An 18,027-nucleotide genomic window follows, 5' to 3' on the forward strand; every position below is an offset into this window, starting at 1 on the left:
CTCTGTAGTCTGATAAAATAACTGGATATGCCAAATTAGGAGAAAATAATAAAATAAATTGGCAATTACTAAATTTCAGAAAAACAAACAAAAAAAACCTTACAATGCAAGTGAAACCACACAGCACTTCCTTCTTGTTGCATATTTCCGTTTTAAAACAACACACACTTCATAGAAATAAATAAATTATAAATAAATAAAAAGAACCTCTTTTGGCAAGTTTTTCTACCATTTTGCTTTGAATAATTCAAAAGTGTATTGCATGCTGAGCCATGCCGAATTAAACCCCCCCTCCCCCTCCCTCAGAACAGGAGGATCCTGGATGTTCCCTTGTCTATTGTGTTAAGATTCCATAAAAAAAACCACTCTGATACTTAACACCAGCGTTCCATATTATAGTCTAAAGGATTCCAAAACCTTTTAGGTTGAATAAATCAATACATAACGCAGAGTACCAGAGATTGCATTTCCTACCCTCCACAACAAAGGCTGTTAAAGATGAAGAGATGAGGAGCCACACTTGTTCAGGACACAATGAGGTCCAGTGTGGTTGAGATCAGCCACACCTACCTTTAGACAACACTGTCTGCTCAGTATTGTGTAATTGGTAGCATCAGGTTTTCAACGGATGGATTGAAAATGGTCTGGCGATTCCTGTGGAGGTCATGTGCATCACTCAGTCCATTAGCAATCTCCTCTGATTTACTGCTACAGCCTCCTGCGGGCTCCCAGCCAGGGTCCTCTGATTTACTGCTACAGCCTCCTGCGGGCTCCCAGCCAGGGTCCTCTGATTTACTGCTACAGCCTCCTGCGGGCTCCCAGCCAGGGTCCTCTGATTTACTGCTACAGCCTCCTGCGTGCTCCCAGCCAGGGTCTTCTGATTTACTGCTACAGCCTCCTGCGGGCTCCCAGCCAGGGTCCTCTGATTTACTGCTACAGCCTCCTGCGGGCTCTCAGCCAGGGTCCTCTGATTTACTGCTACAGCCTCCTGCGGGCTCTCAGCCAGGGTCCTCTGATTTACTGCTACAGCCTCCTGCGGGCTCCCAGCCAGGGATAGTTTATTTATTTGTAACTCTTTGAGCACAGAGAGCCAGCCCTAGGATAACTTATTCATTGGTACAAAGGGATGCTGACAAATTAATAATAAAATAAAACAGAGGTATCTTTTATACATATCAGGGTACTGGAATAGTTTACAGCCTGTCATTCTGAGTAGCCTTATCTATGCTTGACTTGCATACAGGTGTGCAGTGTGGGGAAGGAGAGGAGACTGATTTACAGAGCAGAGAATTATACAGTGAAGGAAAACAAGATCCCCTAATAGATTTTAGGCAGGTTCTGCAATTCTCAGACATACCTGATGAGTGTTACCATAGTTACACTTATTTTCTGGGACTGACCTATCTTTAGAATCCCAATCAATACCTGACAGGCCTTGTGAACCACTAGCAGACCTTTCACTCTTGTTTCTGCTCCCGTTTAGCAGATAAATCCTGATCATAAGAACATAAGAAAGTTTACAAACAAGAGGAGGCCATTCGGCCCATCTTGCTCGTTTGGTTGTTAGTAGCTTATTGATCCCAAAATCTCATCAAGCAGCTTCTTGAAGGATCCCAGGGTGTCAGCTTCAACAACATTACTGGGGAGTTGATTCCAGACCCTCACAATTCTCTATTTTCTGTTCTGAATGCCCCTTTTTCTAAACTCCATTTGTGACCCCTGGTCCTTGTTTCTTTTTTCAGGCTGAAAAAGTCCCTTGGGTCGACACTGTCAATACCTTTTAGAATTTTGAATGCTTGAATTAGGTCGCCACGTAGTCTTCTTTGTTCAAGACTGAACAGATTCAATTCTTTTAGCCTGTTTGCATATGACATGCCTTTTAAGCCCGGAATAATTCTGGTCGCTCTTCTTTGCACTCTTTCTAGAGCAGCAATATCTTTTTTATAGCGAGGTGACCAGAACTGAACACAATATTCAAGATGAGGTCTTACTAGTGCATTGTACAGTTTTAACATTACTTCCCTTGATTTAAATTCAACACTTTTCACAATGTATCCGAGCATCTTGTTAGCCTTTTTTATAGCTTCCCCACATTGTCTAGATGAAGACATTTCTAAGTCAACAAAAACTCCTAGGTCTTTTTCATAGATTCCTTCTCCAATTTCAATATCTCCCATATGATATTTATAATGTACATTTTTATTTCCTGCTTTTCTCTATTAAATGTCATTTGCCATGTGTCTGCCCAGTTCTGAATCTTGTCTAGATCATTTTGAATGACCTTTGCTGCTGCAACAGTGTTTGCCACTCCTCCTACTTTTGTGTCATCTGCAAATTTAACAAGTTTGCTTACTATACCAGAATCTAAATCATTAATGTAGATTAGGAATAGCAGAGGACCTAATACTGATCCCTGTGGTACACCGCTGGTTACCACACTCCATTCTGAGGTTTTTCCTCTAATCAGTACTTTCTGTTTTCTACATGTTAACCACTCCCTAATCCATGTACATGTGTTTCCTTGAATCCCAACTGCGTTCAGTTTGAGAATTAATCTTTTGTGCGGGACTTTGTCAAAAGCTTTCTGGAAATCTAAATAAACCATGTCATATGCTTTGCAATTATCCATTATCGATGTTGCATCCTCAAAAAAATCAAGCAAGTTAGTTAGGCACGATCTCCCTTTCCTAAAACCATGTTGACTATCTCCCAGTACCCTGTTTTTTTTTTGTGTTACCATATAGGTAATTTTCCATTTTGGATCTTATTATAGTTTCCATAAGTTTGCATATAATAGAAGTCAGGCTTACTGGTCTGTAGTTACCTGGTTCAGTTTTGTTTCCCTTTTTGTGGATCGGTATTACGTTTGCAATTTTCCAGTCTGTCGGTACCACCCCTGTGTCAAGAGACTGCTGCATGATCTTGGTTAGCGGTTTGTAAATTACTTCTTTCATTTCTTTGAGTACTACTGGGAGGATCTCATCCGGCCCAGGGGATTTGTTTATTTTAAGAGCTCCTAGTCCCTTTAACACTTCTGCCTCAGTTATGCTAAAGTTATTTAAAACTGGATAGGAACTGGATGACATGTGGGGCATGTTGTCAGTATCTTCCTTTGTAAAAACTTGTGAAAAGTAATCATTTAACATATTTGCTATTTTTTTTTTCTTCCTCTACGATTTTGCCATTTGTATCTCTTAAACATTTAATCTCCTCTTTGAATGTTCTCTTGCTGTTGTAATATTGGAAAAACATTTTGGAATTGGTTTTAGCTCCCTTAGCAATGTTCATTTCTATTTCTCTCTTGGCCTTTCTAACTTCCTTTTTGACTTGCGTTTGCAGTTCTGTGTACTCTTTCTGCGTACTTTCTTTTTGGTCCTTTTTTAATGCTCTGTAAAGTGCCTTTTTTCGCTGAATATTTTTTTTAATTGATCTATTAAACCATTTTGGCAATTTAGTTTTACATTTAGATTTGTCTACTTTAGGGATATAATTGTTTTGCGCCTCTAGTACTACATTTTTGAAGAATAACCATCCTTCTTCTGTGGGTGTTTTCTCTATTTTACTCCAATCTACTTCTGTTAGTCTCTGTTTCATACCTTCATAGTTTGCTTTTCTAAAATTGTAAACCTTAGCTTTAGTCTTTACTTTTGGGGATTTAAAAAACACTTCAAATGAGACCATGTTGTGGTCTGAGTTTGCCAGTGGTTCTCTGACCTCTGTTTTAGTTATTCTATCTTCGTTATTTGAAAAGACTAAATCAAGGCATGCCTCCCCTCTAGTGGGTGCCTTCACAAATTGTGTTAGGAAGCAGTCATTTGTCATTTCCACCATTTCTATTTCATCCTTCGCGCTACCCACCGGGTTTTCCCATTTTATTTGGGGGAAGTTGAAATCCCCCATTAGTATGGCTTCTCCTTTGCTACACACATTTCTAATGTCATTGTATAACAGATTATTGTGCTCACCGTCTGAATCTGGCGGTCTATAGCATGCTCCTATTATTATGCCTTTTGAATTTTTGTCTGTTATTCTGACCCATATTGATTCGGTTTTATTTTCTTTGTCCAGGTTTAACACCTGGGCTTCAAGACTGTTTCTTATGTATAGCGCTACCCCTCCTCCTCTTCTGTCCTGCCTGTCTTTCCTATACAGTGTATACCCACAAATATTATATTCGTCCCCATCACTCTCAGATAACCACGTTTCTGTAACACCTATCACATCATAGTTACCTGTTAGTGCAGTAGCTTCAAGTTCTAGAATTTTGTTTCTGATACTTCTAGCATTTAGATAAATACATTTAATGGTTGTCTTACCTGTGTTGTTGTTCTTGTTTTGATGCGGTCTCCCTTCTGTTTTTTTGTTGATTTCTCCCCCCTTCTGGTCATAAACCAGTACAAATTGAGAACTTCCGTGTTTTGTTTTTTTATTTGCATGTGCCACACTTTTGCAAAGCATTTATTCTGCAGGTTGTTGTTCTTACTTTAGTACCAGACACGCCCTTCCAGAATGACACGCATGAACAGACTGAAGGTCTGGACGGATATCTTCATGCTGAGGAAAGTCTAAACTGTTAACTAGTACAGTTAACACATGCAGCATATTCAATGGTTTCACAGTGCTCTACCACTTTCAAAAAATCCACGTGTTTTTAGATTCAGAACTCTTTATTAACATACTAACTTTCGCAATTGTAGAAGAAAAACACGCAACAGTGACACCTTGTGGTCAAACAGGAGTACAGACTAATTGCAGTGCTCGCAATCAAGTACAGTGCTTAGTTTACACTGAAAATACAGTAATTCCTTGTGCCTGTGTCTGTTTACTACATTAACACATAGTATAGCTGCCTCTTCACATGAGTTTGGTTACATTCACTGAAAGGACAGAAGCTTCTCCCTGGATGGAGGTTTAATTTGTTCAATTAAACAATTTAAAAACAGGGTTGGAACAAAGACCAGGCGTGGAGAGGACAGCTCTGAATTATGCGCTGCAGTAATACCGACAGAGCTCATGTTTTAAGCTCCCAATGAAGCAAACCTTCTGAAATAAACAAGGCAACGTTTTAGGAACATGTTTGCATCACCACACCTTTGGGCAAGCGACCAGGTTTCTCCAGCTCAGGGCAGGGTTTGCTGCAAATCCTCCACCTCCAGCCTCCAGCTGCTCTGGTGAAAGGGGTTCCCAGAGAGGTCTGCTATCTTCACTGCGCGCACAACTGGCTCTGGAGAGCAGGACTGGACCGAGCCCATCACCATGACGTACTTCCCTGAACACAAGAAAAGCACACAGCGGGTTTACTGTCAACAATGCATATGCACATACCAAATGAGAACAGTCTTATTATCCACCGCGATTACACATTCAACAGTGCTGCATTTAAAAATATACAACACTAACAAATTCAATGACAAACGTTTCGTTGTTCAGTGTCTTTAGTTCATTGCTTCCAGAGTATGTTCTGAACTGATCATCACAGCTGACATTTCTAATTGGGTCATTCCATACCAGCGAAACCAGAGCCGTTGCCCGACAGTCTCAGATTGTGCTAGAAAAATTCAACTGGGGGTTTTCGGCTCCGCCGAGTTCAGAAATGCTAATCATACCAAGAGAACCATACTCACATTTGACAACTTGCCAGACGAGGGGTAGCTGATGAGTTTTATTTGAACTTCAGCCCAACCCTTTACCCTGTAGGAGATGTGGGTCCTAAAATGTTAGTCTTGCTGCAAGAACCTTAGGGACCACGCTTACAAATTTTGTAAAATTTGAATTTTTGGCATTTCTATCAAGTTTAGGCCAGAATAACTCATGTGGAGGGGGCGGTCCAAAAAAAAAAAAAAAAAAAATCACCCAATGACACTTCTGGATAGATGTTGATGAGATCTATAGGAATCGAGCAAAACATTTTGGTATCCGCGGATTTAAATTTTTTGGCAGATTGTTGAAATGTTTTATTTGTCATGCATTCGAGCATTGCTTATGGCCACTTAGGTGAGGCTGAAGTACCACAGTCCTAACCGAACTGACGTTATTCTACAACATTGCATTGCCTGGGGTTAAATCTAGCGTAGAAAGTGACAGGGTGTGCTTTCAGTGGCACTAGCTTGGAGCTGAGGGGTTACGAACCTGCGTGTGGAGCTTCAATTTCTTTGTTACAATGACACATTTGAAACTACCAAAACCTCAATTAGTTGCGTTTTAAAAACTACAAACTGATAGAAAACACACAAAAAATTGATTACAATTGATGGTTCCTACAGCAATACTAACAACATTTTTGGACCCCTATTCATTACCAGTTGAACGAGGGGCTGCACGTGATAGGAGCGTCCAAGTTGAGCACAGGGTGAGTTTTCTGGCCAGGGTCACCTTTTCACTTTATTTTGACCTTTGCCAGGTCACAGCTCAAAGTGGAAATAAAAAAAAAAAAAGAGATCAACATTTCTGAACTCAGTGGGCCCAAAAACCCCCAGGTGAATTTTTCTAGCAAATTCTGAGATAGTCTGGCAACAAAATGCCCCTTTCCTGGTTGAGCTGGCGTGGAATGACCCAAATATGTTTCCTGAACTTTATATATCTACTATAACTCTTAATATGCTGATTAAAAAAAAAAAAAAAAAGAAGAAATCCCTGTCTAATTATTATTATTATTCCACGAACATTGCCTATCACGTAACACAGGGATAACTCGAAGACTCCCGTTGTATCGCAGTTTGATCCTTTCCTGGTATTACTAGAAGTTTAATAAGACACGCTGGGGTTAATCAAGCTCTTGGTAAATAGAACATGGAATGAGTGAAGTTGCTACGCAACAGAACTCTTATTTGAACCCCGGCTCACACCCAGTGATATATTATTTATTGAACACTTTGTATCACATGCACAAGCACGACTGTGAGCTCAAATACTTTGGGAGTACACGGGGCAGAGCAGACCAGCCGGCTCGCTTGTACTTCCAGTGTTACCTCTGTGGAGGCAGGGCCTGCCTCTCGGTACGCTGCTGGCTCCGGTAACGATAAAGGTCCCGGTCTCGTCCAGCAGATGCACGGTGGTGTTCTGATCCCCGCTCACCTCCAGCACGGTGCCCTGCATCCACACCATCGACACCGCCAGCGGCGGCCCCGGCCTCTTCACGGAGTACACGTTCTTCCCGCTGGGTCCCGGGCAGGCCTGGCTGTGCCTAAGCTGGCTGGAGAGGACTTTAATCGGGGGGCTTGGGAAGAGAGGGGGGCTCCGAGACGCGTTCATCACCAAGCGCCGCTGTTGTTTACTTCAGCTCAGTCAGTGGCTTCCCGGAGCGGGGCTACAATTTGGCGCGTTGGGATGACTGTCGCAGCAGCAGCCAATAAGAAGGGTCGAGAGGCGGGGTCTTGTAAAATAAAAGGGATAGCTGTTTTTATTTTTTTACTGTAAATGTTCCACTTATATCTTAATTGTTAAAAAAATATTCACTACGTTTTCATTTTTTTTTTTTAAAACATAGCTTGATGTAATATGAATCTGTCGTAACGTGCTATATTAGGATGTAAATGCACCTCTTTTTTTCTGAATTCTATTTTAATGAAATGTATAACAACAAAGACACAAAACAACAAGTCATCTAAAAAAACAACAATGGTTATAACATCTGATAAATTTTTAAGGTATACATTTGCTATGGTTTACAGTGGTTTACACTCGTACAAGATTTTTACAAAGGGGACACAGGCAAGCCCAAACCTGACAATATCCACTGCCACGCCTGCGTGTACCGCACAGAGGCGAGCGGTATATATATACACTGCCACCCCTGCGTGTACCGCACAGAGGCGAGCGGTATATATATACACTGCCACGCCTGCGTGTACCGCACAGAGGCGAGCGGTATATATATCCGCTGCCACCCCTGCGTGTACCGCACAGAGGCGAGCGGTATATATATACACTGCCACCCCTGCGTGTACCGCACAGAGGCGAGCGGTATATATATACACGCTGCCACCCCTGCGTGTACCGCACAGAGGCGAGCGGTATATATATACACTGCCACCCCTGCGTGTACCGCACAGAGGCGAGCGGTATATATATACACTGCCACCCCTGCGTGTACCGCACAGAGGCGAGCGGTATATATATACACTGCCACCCCTGCGTGTACCGCACAGAGGCGAGCGGTATATATATACACTGCCACCCCTGCGTGTACCGCACAGAGGCGAGCGGTATATATATACACTGCCACCCCTGCGTGTACCGCACAGAGGCGAGCGGTATATATATACGCTGCCACCCCTGCGTGTACCGCACAGAGGGGAGCGGTATATATATACCGCTGCCACCCCTGCGTGTACCGCACAGAGGCGAGCGGTATATATATACACTGCCACCCCTGCGTGTACCGCACAGAGGCGAGCGGTATATATATACACTGCCACCCCTGCGTGTACCGCACAGAGGCGAGCGGTATATATATACACTGCCACCCCTGCGTGTACCGCACAGAGGGGAGCGGTATATATATACACTGCCACCCCTGCGTGTACCGCACAGAGGGGAGCGGTATATATATACACTGCCACGCCTGCGTGTACCGCACAGAGGGGAGCGGTATATATATACACTGCCACCCCTGCGTGTACCGCACAGAGGCGAGCGGTATATATATATCCACTGCCACGCCTGCGTGTACCGCACAGAGGCGAGCGGTATATATATATCCACTGCCACCCCTGCGTGTACCGCACAGAGGCGAGCGGTATATATATATATCCACTGCCACGCCTGCGTGTACCGCACAGAGGCGAGCGGTATATATATACGCTGCCACGCCGGTGTGTACTGCACACAGGCTAGCAATACGGTTGTTAATATGACATTTACTAACACCTTGCGGTCTGCACCTAGCTAGGGACGTGTTCAGCTGCATCTAGGTGTGCTTTATTACATGTGGTTTACTGGGCTTTATGTAAATTAGAGTCTTACCAGTGATTCAAACCGTACCTGAAAGTGCAGTTTCCCGGGTATCGTGTTCAGCGGTTCAGCAGACAGAGGCAGTGTTCCTGTAAATGTCATCATCTGCTGTGGCCCCAAACTGTGTGCTGGCCAATGCTATTGGCTGGTTGAGTGTTATGCAAATAATAGGCAGAAAGTGCGAGTTTGTGGGTTTGCATTGAACTAATGCATCATGTAATATGTGGGAAAGGGTTCTGCGCCCGGGGATGGCGTCTGAGTGCATTTCTAATGAGCGCTTAAATTGGCGAGATCAATCGAGAGCTATCCAAGCCCTCGAAACGTGGATCACCAGCTCACTGGGCAGACTTGCACTAACATTAGGGGTCCCCACCTTTCTGTGCACTCAGGAATGCTTAAAGCATCTACAGTTTGATTAATTTCAAATGCAAAGCTAGGAGTGCTCTACTGGATTTCCACACAGTGTTATTCCTTGCCTCTGACACTAGGGGGCCTCTTTGCTTAGGCAATGTGTTCATATACAATATACAATATAGCTTGATGGACGTGTGTTGCGCAGTAAGAATATACGTCTGCATATAAATGAGATTAAGTAAGGGTTAAAGGCAGCATGGACAGTCAACGCCCCAGATCTCCTTTTCCGTTTTAATTTATTGATGTGTTGATTGATTTGTTTGTTCATAGGATCCCCCCAACTTCTCTTAATGCACTGGCAAAGAAGAACAGTAACCACATGTACAGCTAAAACACAGGTCAAAAGACTATTCTCGCATTCTTTCACAAACTAAAAGGGGAAGAAGAACCTACACTGTACGAGGAAAACATTGATAAAAAAACCCAATGCCTGTGCTGTAGTGTTGCCATGGACTTTCAAGGCCAGTTCCATGTTATTACACAGTAGTTACAGGGCAAGGGCTTAAACTATTGGTAATTACCCAGCTATTACAATGAAACTACAGAGTCTAGTGTGCCCTTTAAATCTAAAGGCTGCTCATCCTTGACACAGTTTCACATCAACAAAATGAAGGTGGGCAGAGTGTGACATTCAAGCTTATCTGCTGCACAGCATCGAAATACCTTAGAAGTCATGAAAAGCTTCAGGTTAGTTTCAGTGGTATACTTGCTGCTGCATATACTGTTGACATGGCTAGACACTCTTTCACAACCAGCCCGGGCTTGTGTGCAGCACTGACAAGCAAGCCCAGATTCACACAGAACCAAAGTGAAGAATTTCAGCAATCTGCATGGACACATGCTGTCTGTCCTAATGTAACTGTAAGCCCCACACTCGCTTTCCTTGTGATATCTCTGAGGATTCAAGAAACAGCAGAGGCTCCAGCATTGCATTGACCTCTTCAAGGAACTGCAAAGAGATTAGGGGAGAGCAGTTTGCATTCCAGATGGTTTCATTGTGGTTAAACAGTCAAGGCAGTTGTTTCCCCTCTACACTGGTTCCAGGAATCCTGCAGGATTACACACAATGCTGTAAGGGACTTCCTGTAAACTGAGGCTCTGACAGGAAGGAGCAGTTCAGTCATTCCTCTTCCATCAGTTCCCTTCCAGAACATACAAGGAAGAGACTCCTCCAGGAGATGATGAGATCACAGCTAGAGCTGGTTGATAAGGGCACTGGTTTCCAGTCAACATGTTTTATTGTTAGAGGTTTTGCAAAGTCGGGAAGACAGCAACTTGCCTTGTTGATTCCCTGGACCTCGTATGTAGGCTGGACCAAATGACAACACCAGCCAATCATGTGACTTCTGGGAATGAGCAAAATGCCAATGAAATCAAAACTCAGCCTGTAATGAATAGCAGTCAGGATCATTTTTACGATTTTATTATGCTTTGATATAGGAGTAACCCTATTCTTGAGGCGTATGATAGTACAGTGAAAGTGGCTGGTTTGATACCTTGTTGTACAATATAATCCTTTCAGAAGCCATAGCTTTATCCCAAGTATTTCAATAAACCTTATTGAACTAAAGACCATAACCAGGGGGAAAAGCACGGAAAAACTGCAAAATTACTGCACAAAACAGCAGTGACAGCAGGCTCCTGGGTGATGTGTATTTAAACCTCTATGGGAAACGATATACTGCAAAGCAATCCAACAGCTGATTTTGGGGGTGATTCTATTGAATCCAGTGGGATAGGTTACATGTGAACACTGGCTAATTATAATCACACGCTGAAGCAATTGAGTTGTACCTTGTGCTTTTCTGTGTTTTTAACAATGCGTTCCCATGCTTTCCTGTACTCTGTTTCTCGAAATGCAGTCTGCTGTTTTTGATGCATTTCTGTGATGATGCAGGCACACAGACATGTGCCTTAGACTGTCCATTGATCTGAGTGGACAGCGGGAATTTGTATTTGAATACAATAGGAGTATTGTGGAATTTGTGGTACTTCTACAACAGCAGACAGGAAATGCCATTGTTGTCATCCTCAAATTTAACCTCTACACTGTATCTACAGCGTTTGCAGCTTGCATATCATTATTTCTCTTATACAATAAACGTATTTACAGGAAAAAAAAAAAAAAACAACACAACTATATTCATGGGGAAAAAACATACAGTGCAGTGTAATTAAAAGTGTACAAACACTGGAGCGTGCTTATAAAGATACACACAGCGATCAACATAATGCACGTTCCAACAGAGCCCTGTGCTGGATTCAAACCCAGCTGTTCGACAGCTTTCTGTTCCTAGATGGTAAGGGCTGACGGTACTTTCACTTTCATTTTCTTCTAAATGCTTCTCTGTACCAGAAACCTGACATTTCTTCTCTGTGTCTTCTTACACAGGGAGACAAACAAACCCACGCTCTACCCTGCTGCCGGACATGCGAGTTTGTTTGGTTTGTTTTGACTCAGATGTGGATTCAAAGCTACTTTGTTTTAATTTTTCGATGTTCGATTTTTATTTAATTTTTGCATTTTTTTTTCTAGTGTGTGTTGAATTTCAAGCACACCGCCGCTACAAATTCCACCTTTAAATGCTGGGCTTTCTCAAAAGTGAATGGGAGGGACCTGCTGATGCTGTTTTGAGAAACAGGTAGATCACGTTACTGTAAACTCTGTGTGAGAAAAGGCACTCTATTAAATTGCGTGTGCTGTTTTGGGTTTTGTACTGCAGGCCTTGTGGTGTGGCCTGTGGGTGATCTGTATTTAAACCTCTGTGGGAAGCTGTTTACTGCCAAGCAATCCAACAGCTGACTGTAGGGGTGCCACGTTTCTGTGTGGCCTGTTGGAGCCGTTCTGTGCATGGAGCGCTGATGTTAGCTAGTGATACTGGAGTACAGTGGAGTCTTGTGAAGAAGGGGAGACCCTAGCTCTCCAATATGAGCTGGTAGAGGGGCTGTGTGTTGTGGGAGGGGGGCTGTTAACCTGTTAGACCAGTCCTGCTGACTTTTCAGTTGTAAATGAGCTGCCACTCACACCGGTCGTTGCCCCTTTAAGACCAGGACCCAGGACACACAAATGAAGTTTTCACGCTTAGGCACACTTTTTAATAAACACACAAAACAAATAAACAAAAACAAAGTGAAACAGGAGCTCCTTTCGGAGCACAAACCAACAACATTTGTTGCAGATCCGAGCGTCCTGCCGAGATGGGACAACTGCAAAACATACAAAAAAGAACCACACCAAACTGTGATTTGAATGTTTTTTACGGTTGACGAGTCTTTGTCTCGGGTGGAAGAACGAGGGAAGCATGAGTCGTCGGAACACGTCGGACTGACGTTCGGAGAATTTATGGGAGGGGGGTTTTAAAGTGAATCAGGTGCGACTCCCAGGTGCAGGGGATAATTAAAAGTAAACTAATTAAAGAAAAACATGCATTCGAACATGTTATTGGCAGGGAAAACTTAACCCCTTCCCTGCCGTATTACACAGTATATTCCTGCACCTATATATATATATATATATATATATATATATATATATATATATATATATATATATATATATAGACAGCATTATATATATATATATATATATATTATATATATATATATATATATATATATATATATATATATATATATATATATATCATCAAATAATCATATTACATTTTTATTATTTGAAAATTTTTGATATTATTTAGTAATTAATTAGAACCCATGCAATAACAATTGTCATTGTGGGATCTTCTTTACCCCCAGCGCTGTGCAAGGCTATAGCAAACCACTGCCTGTTTCAGTCACTTTAACAGATGCCAGCTATTACCGTCAATGCACACCTCATCTACTAGAACAGGGATATGCAAAGTCCATTGAAGAATGTTATCAATCTGGAAAAGTGGCTGCTTTTACAACACAACAGGAATGGCAGCCTGTAATATGAAATTTACATAGTTACATAACCAAATACAGTCACTCCTATAACTGACACAGACAATGACAATGCAATACCTGTGCTTGTGAAACTGACATTAAGAGAATGAATGGATACTCAGACAGGTGCAGTGGAGCCTGGCTTTCCAGTGTGAAAGGTGAGCGTGTTGAACTGACTGTGCACAGCAAGCAAGAGATAGCGTGACTCTGGGTTTTTCTAATCTAAGATGATTAAGTGGGATTTCACAACACAGGGACTGAATTCATCCCAGCAGACATGACACATTCATTCTACAGCTGATCCTATCTCTATTAATCAGCATCACTGCACCACACTCTGATAAATCATTTCCCGTTCAGATTCCTAATGAGTGATTCTCCGTACCGTTAAATGAAAGGGGAATATCGTTTTCCATGTTACTGAGCAGAGCGCAGAGCTCGGGGGAAGGGCCTTAAATCTGGGGTTCAGAATGAATGAACAGGTGAGACTGGAGAGAAACTCGTTAGAACCACAGGTGTGCCATTATTATGAGTGAACATTAAGGGAAGATTGAAAGATTATCCCAATACATATACTGCAGTGAGACAATGGCTGATAACCTTTATACTACCCCCCAACATGTTCAACCAGCCTTATACACAGAGCCAGTGTATTAATGAGGAGCTACACACAGAGCACGGTCTCTAGAGCCAGTGTATTAATGAGGAGCTACACACAGAGCACGGTCTCTAGAGCCAGTGTATTAATGAGGAGCTACACACAGAGCACGGTCTCTAGAGCCAGTGTATTAATGAGGAGCTACACACAGAGCACGGTCTCTAGAGCCAGTGTATTAATGAGGAGCTACACACAGAGCACGGTCTCTAGAGCCAGTGTATTAATGGGGAGCTATACACAGAGCATTCTAGAGCCAGTGTATTAATGGGGAGCTATGGTTAGGGTTAGAGTTCGACATCTATCAATAAAAAGATCTCACTGACTAACTACACCATTTGAATCTGTCAGGGCTCTTGTGGTGAATAGACCGTACACACCTGGCGACACCAGAAGACTTGCTGTTTTCCTGAAATGAAACTCAGTGCAGAAAATGAAAGCTATTGAGATACCTGGGCAGCTGGACTGTGACTACTGACTGATCCTTTAGTACAGATTCAGTTCCACGTTCGTCATCTGCAAGGAAATCAGTAGCTTTTAAAATCTGCAGCCAAAATCCACACTTGTGCTTTCATCCTGCTCTTCTCAGGTTTGCCCATTGGTCGTGGGGTCAGGTTAGCTGGGTTAGTGTGGGTGCATTGAGGTGCAGAGGGGCAAGCCTGTTTGCAAACAACACGATGATCATGCCCTAGTGACAAGAACCCAGGAGTCAGGCTTTCCACTGCATTTTACAGCAGGCAACAAAAGAACTCCAGTTGTACATGCATCGTGACCGAGCCACAATTCCTAGATTAAATCACCATTAAGAATGTTTCTTTCCTTGTTTGAGGTGTTCTATTAGAACACACACCATGTACCCTGCAGAGGGGGGCTCAGAATGTGTTCTATTAGAACACACACCATGTGCCCTGCAGAGGTGGGCTCAGAATGTGCTCTATTAGAACACACACCATGTACCCTGCAGAGGGGGGCTCAGAATGTGCTCTATTAGAACACACACCATGTACCCTGCAGAGGTGGGCTCAGAATGTGCTCTATTAGAACACACACCATGTACCCTGCAGAGGGGGGCTCAGAATGTGCTCTATTAGAACACACACCATGTGCCCTGCAGAGGGGGGCTCAGAATGTGCTCTATTAGAACACACACCATGTGCCCTGCAGAGGGGGGCTCAGAATGTGCTCTATTAGAACACACACCATGTGCCCTGCAGAGGGGGGCTCAGAATGTGCTCTATTAGAACACACACCATGTACCCTGCAGAGGGGGGCTCAGAATGTGTTCTATTAGAACACACACCATGTACCCTGCAGAGGGGGGCTCAGAATGTGCTCTATTAGAACACACACCATGTACCCTGCAGAGGGGGGCTCAGAATGTGCTCTATTAGAACACACACCATGTACCCTGCAGAGGGGGGCTCAGAATGTGCTCTATTAGAACACACACCATGTACCCTGCAGAGGGGGGCTCAGAATGTGCTCTATTAGAACACACACCATGTACCCTGCAGAGGGGGGCTCAGAATGTGCTCTATTAGAACACACACCATGTACCCTGCAGAGGTGGGCTCAGAATGTGCTCTATTAGAACACACACCATGTACCCTGCAGAGGGGGGCTCAGAATGTGCTCTATTAGAACACACACCATGTACCCTGCAGAGGGGGGCTCAGAATGTGCTCTATTAGAACACACACCATGTACCCTGCAGAGGGGGGCTCAGAATGTGCTCTATTAGAACACACACCATGTACCCTGCAGAGGGGGGCTCAGAATGTGCTCTATTAGAACACACACCATGTACCCTGCAGAGGGGGGCTCAGAATGTGCTCTATTAGAACACACACCATGTACCCTGCAGAGGGGGGCTCAGAATGTGCTCTATTAGAACACACACCATGTACCCTGCAGAGGGGGGCTCAGAATGTGCTCTATTAGAACACACACCATGTGCCCTGCAGAGGTGGGCTCAGAATGTGCTCTATTAGAACACACACCATGTACCCTGCAGAGGGGGGCTCAGAATGTGCTCTATTAGAACACACACCATGTACCCTGCAGAGGGGGGCTCAGAATGTGCTCTATTAGAACACACACCATGTACCCTGCAGAGGGGGGCTCAGAATGTGCTCTATTAGAACACACACCATGTACCCTGCAGAGGGGGGCTCAGAATGTGCTCTATTAGAACACACACCATGTACCCTGCAGAGGGGGGCTGCACGCTTTGCTGAGGAAAACACTCAAGACTTTTTTTTTACAAGAAACAGCAGTTCAGTGCAAAACTCCTTTCTCTTTATCTTTTACTGATAAACAAAGAGCGTGGTTCTGATAATCCACACGCTGTCAGTTTCGCATGGTTCTGATAATCCACAAACTGTCAGTTTCGCATGGTTCTGATCCACACACTGTCAGTTTCGCATGGTTCTGATCCACACGCTGCCAGTTTCTCATGGTTCTGGTAATCCACACGCTGTCAGTTTCGCATGGTTCTGATCCACACACTGTCAGTTTCGCATGGTTCTGATCCACACGCTGTCAGTTTCGCGTGGTTCTGGTAATCCACACGCTGTCAGTTTCGCGTGGTTCTGGTAATCCACACGCTGTCAGTTTCGCGTGGTTCTGGTAATCCACACGCTGTCAGTTTCGCGTGGTTCTGGTAATCCACACGCTGTCAGTTTCTCATGGTTCACACTTTCAGAATTGTGTTTTTGTGATGTTACTGGTAATATTCTACAGGAGACACTGATTTCTCACAAAGTAGAAATCTTCTTAATCTGTGAAAAACTACTTGGCCACTGCATTTGTTTTTGTGATTGAAAAGTTATTCTCCAGGCTGCCATTAGACGCCGCCACCTGAGATCCACAGGCTGCAGATTCTTTAGACTATAATGCTGTGATAATGATCAGTGACACACCGCTACACCAGTTTCCAAAGAAACGCTTGAGACAGACACGGTGCACCCTGCCTCCTCCTCCATTCTGTACGCTTCAATCAGCATCACTTTGATAACAAGAAAGAAAGATGCTGTGAAAAGATTGTGGGCCTTGGAAAAGAAATCGAAAGTGGTTTTATATACAGTGTTCCGTGTATGAATAAGACCCTCAGAGGGCGAGTTACTCGCGTAAGGTTTTAAAACACGCAGTGCTAAAATAAGAACTTCAGAAGCTGGCTTATTAAACAGCACAATGTTACAGAACTTCACAACACAGACGCGCTGAAAAAGAGAGAGACCGAAGAGCCAGGTTTAGCACCGGAGGTCTGGCACGGACTGCTGTGTTAAAAAAAAAAGCAAACCTCTTTCTGAAATTGGCCGTGAAGTATAACTGTTTCACGGTTTCCCGAATTTATCAGTGTGTGAAGAGAGGGGAGAGGTGAGGGGGTGAACAGTCAGGTTTTACTGTCTCTAATCGTTACAGTAGTGATAAATATACTGGAGTAGGGGGTGCATATCCCCAGGGTTCGTCCTCCAGTCATTAGTACCGTCCTTTCATCTGTGATCATATCTTACAGTTTCGCAAGTGCTGCTTCCCCGAAATCGTCAGTGAAAAAAACAAAACACACAAAAACCCGCAGTTTTTTGCTCGTTCAAGGAGGATGAGAAACCTGTTTGAGGAAACGCCGTCAACTTTGATGGTAAATGAAACCTCCGGAAACAAATACATGTTATAATACCACGCGACGGCTGCACTCCTGTCTCCTCAAAGCGCTGTGTGCGTGTGCGTGTCGTGTGCGTGTCGTGTGCGTGTAACTTTGAGGACCTCACACACATGTCATAGAAAAAGTGTTTTAAACAGCAGGTAGAAAACGCGAGATTCATAGGTAAGGTCACAGCCGCGCTCAGGGAAATACTCAAGCGATTTTCCTTTCCTATTGGGATACATAAAAAAAAAAAAAAATCAGGAGGTACAGTTACATCTGTCATCAGTGCATGCCGAGGGGAACGCGTGTACTGTAACGGGACAGGGGGAGTAACCGTCCCCTGCATTATCACTCAACGCTTTTTAAAATACCAGGGATTATTGTGTGTTGATAATTACGTTTAATTAGCAACTCAGAAGAGATTTTTTTTTTT

At 43.5% G+C, this 18,027-nt stretch overlaps 2 protein-coding genes across 2 annotated transcripts in view; one reads left to right on the forward strand and one right to left on the reverse strand.

The window, feature by feature from the left end:
* Positions 1 to 4,648: 4,648 nt before the first annotated feature.
* Positions 4,649 to 7,348, reverse strand: rmi2 (RecQ mediated genome instability 2). Its single transcript, XM_041278116.1, has 2 exons — positions 6,969 to 7,348; positions 4,649 to 5,269 (listed from the first exon to the last, which is right to left on the reverse strand). The coding sequence occupies exons 1-2, from the start codon at positions 7,249 to 7,251 to the stop codon at positions 5,121 to 5,123; spliced, it is 432 nt and encodes a 143-aa protein (XP_041134050.1). The 5' UTR covers positions 7,252 to 7,348; the 3' UTR covers positions 4,649 to 5,120.
* A 4,419-nt stretch (positions 7,349 to 11,767) lies between these two features.
* LOC121331018 (suppressor of cytokine signaling 1-like) overlaps positions 11,768 to 18,027 on the forward strand; it is an 11,088-nt gene continuing 4,828 nt past the window's right edge. The window contains exon 1 of the mRNA XM_041278115.1: positions 11,768 to 12,008. The gene's annotated coding sequence lies outside the window, so the exon portion shown is untranslated. The remainder of the gene's footprint in view (positions 12,009 to 18,027) is intronic.

Source organism: Polyodon spathula, chromosome 18 (genome assembly GCF_017654505.1).
Source record: "Polyodon spathula isolate WHYD16114869_AA chromosome 18, ASM1765450v1, whole genome shotgun sequence".
Taxonomy (NCBI): Eukaryota; Metazoa; Chordata; class Actinopteri; order Acipenseriformes; family Polyodontidae; genus Polyodon; species Polyodon spathula.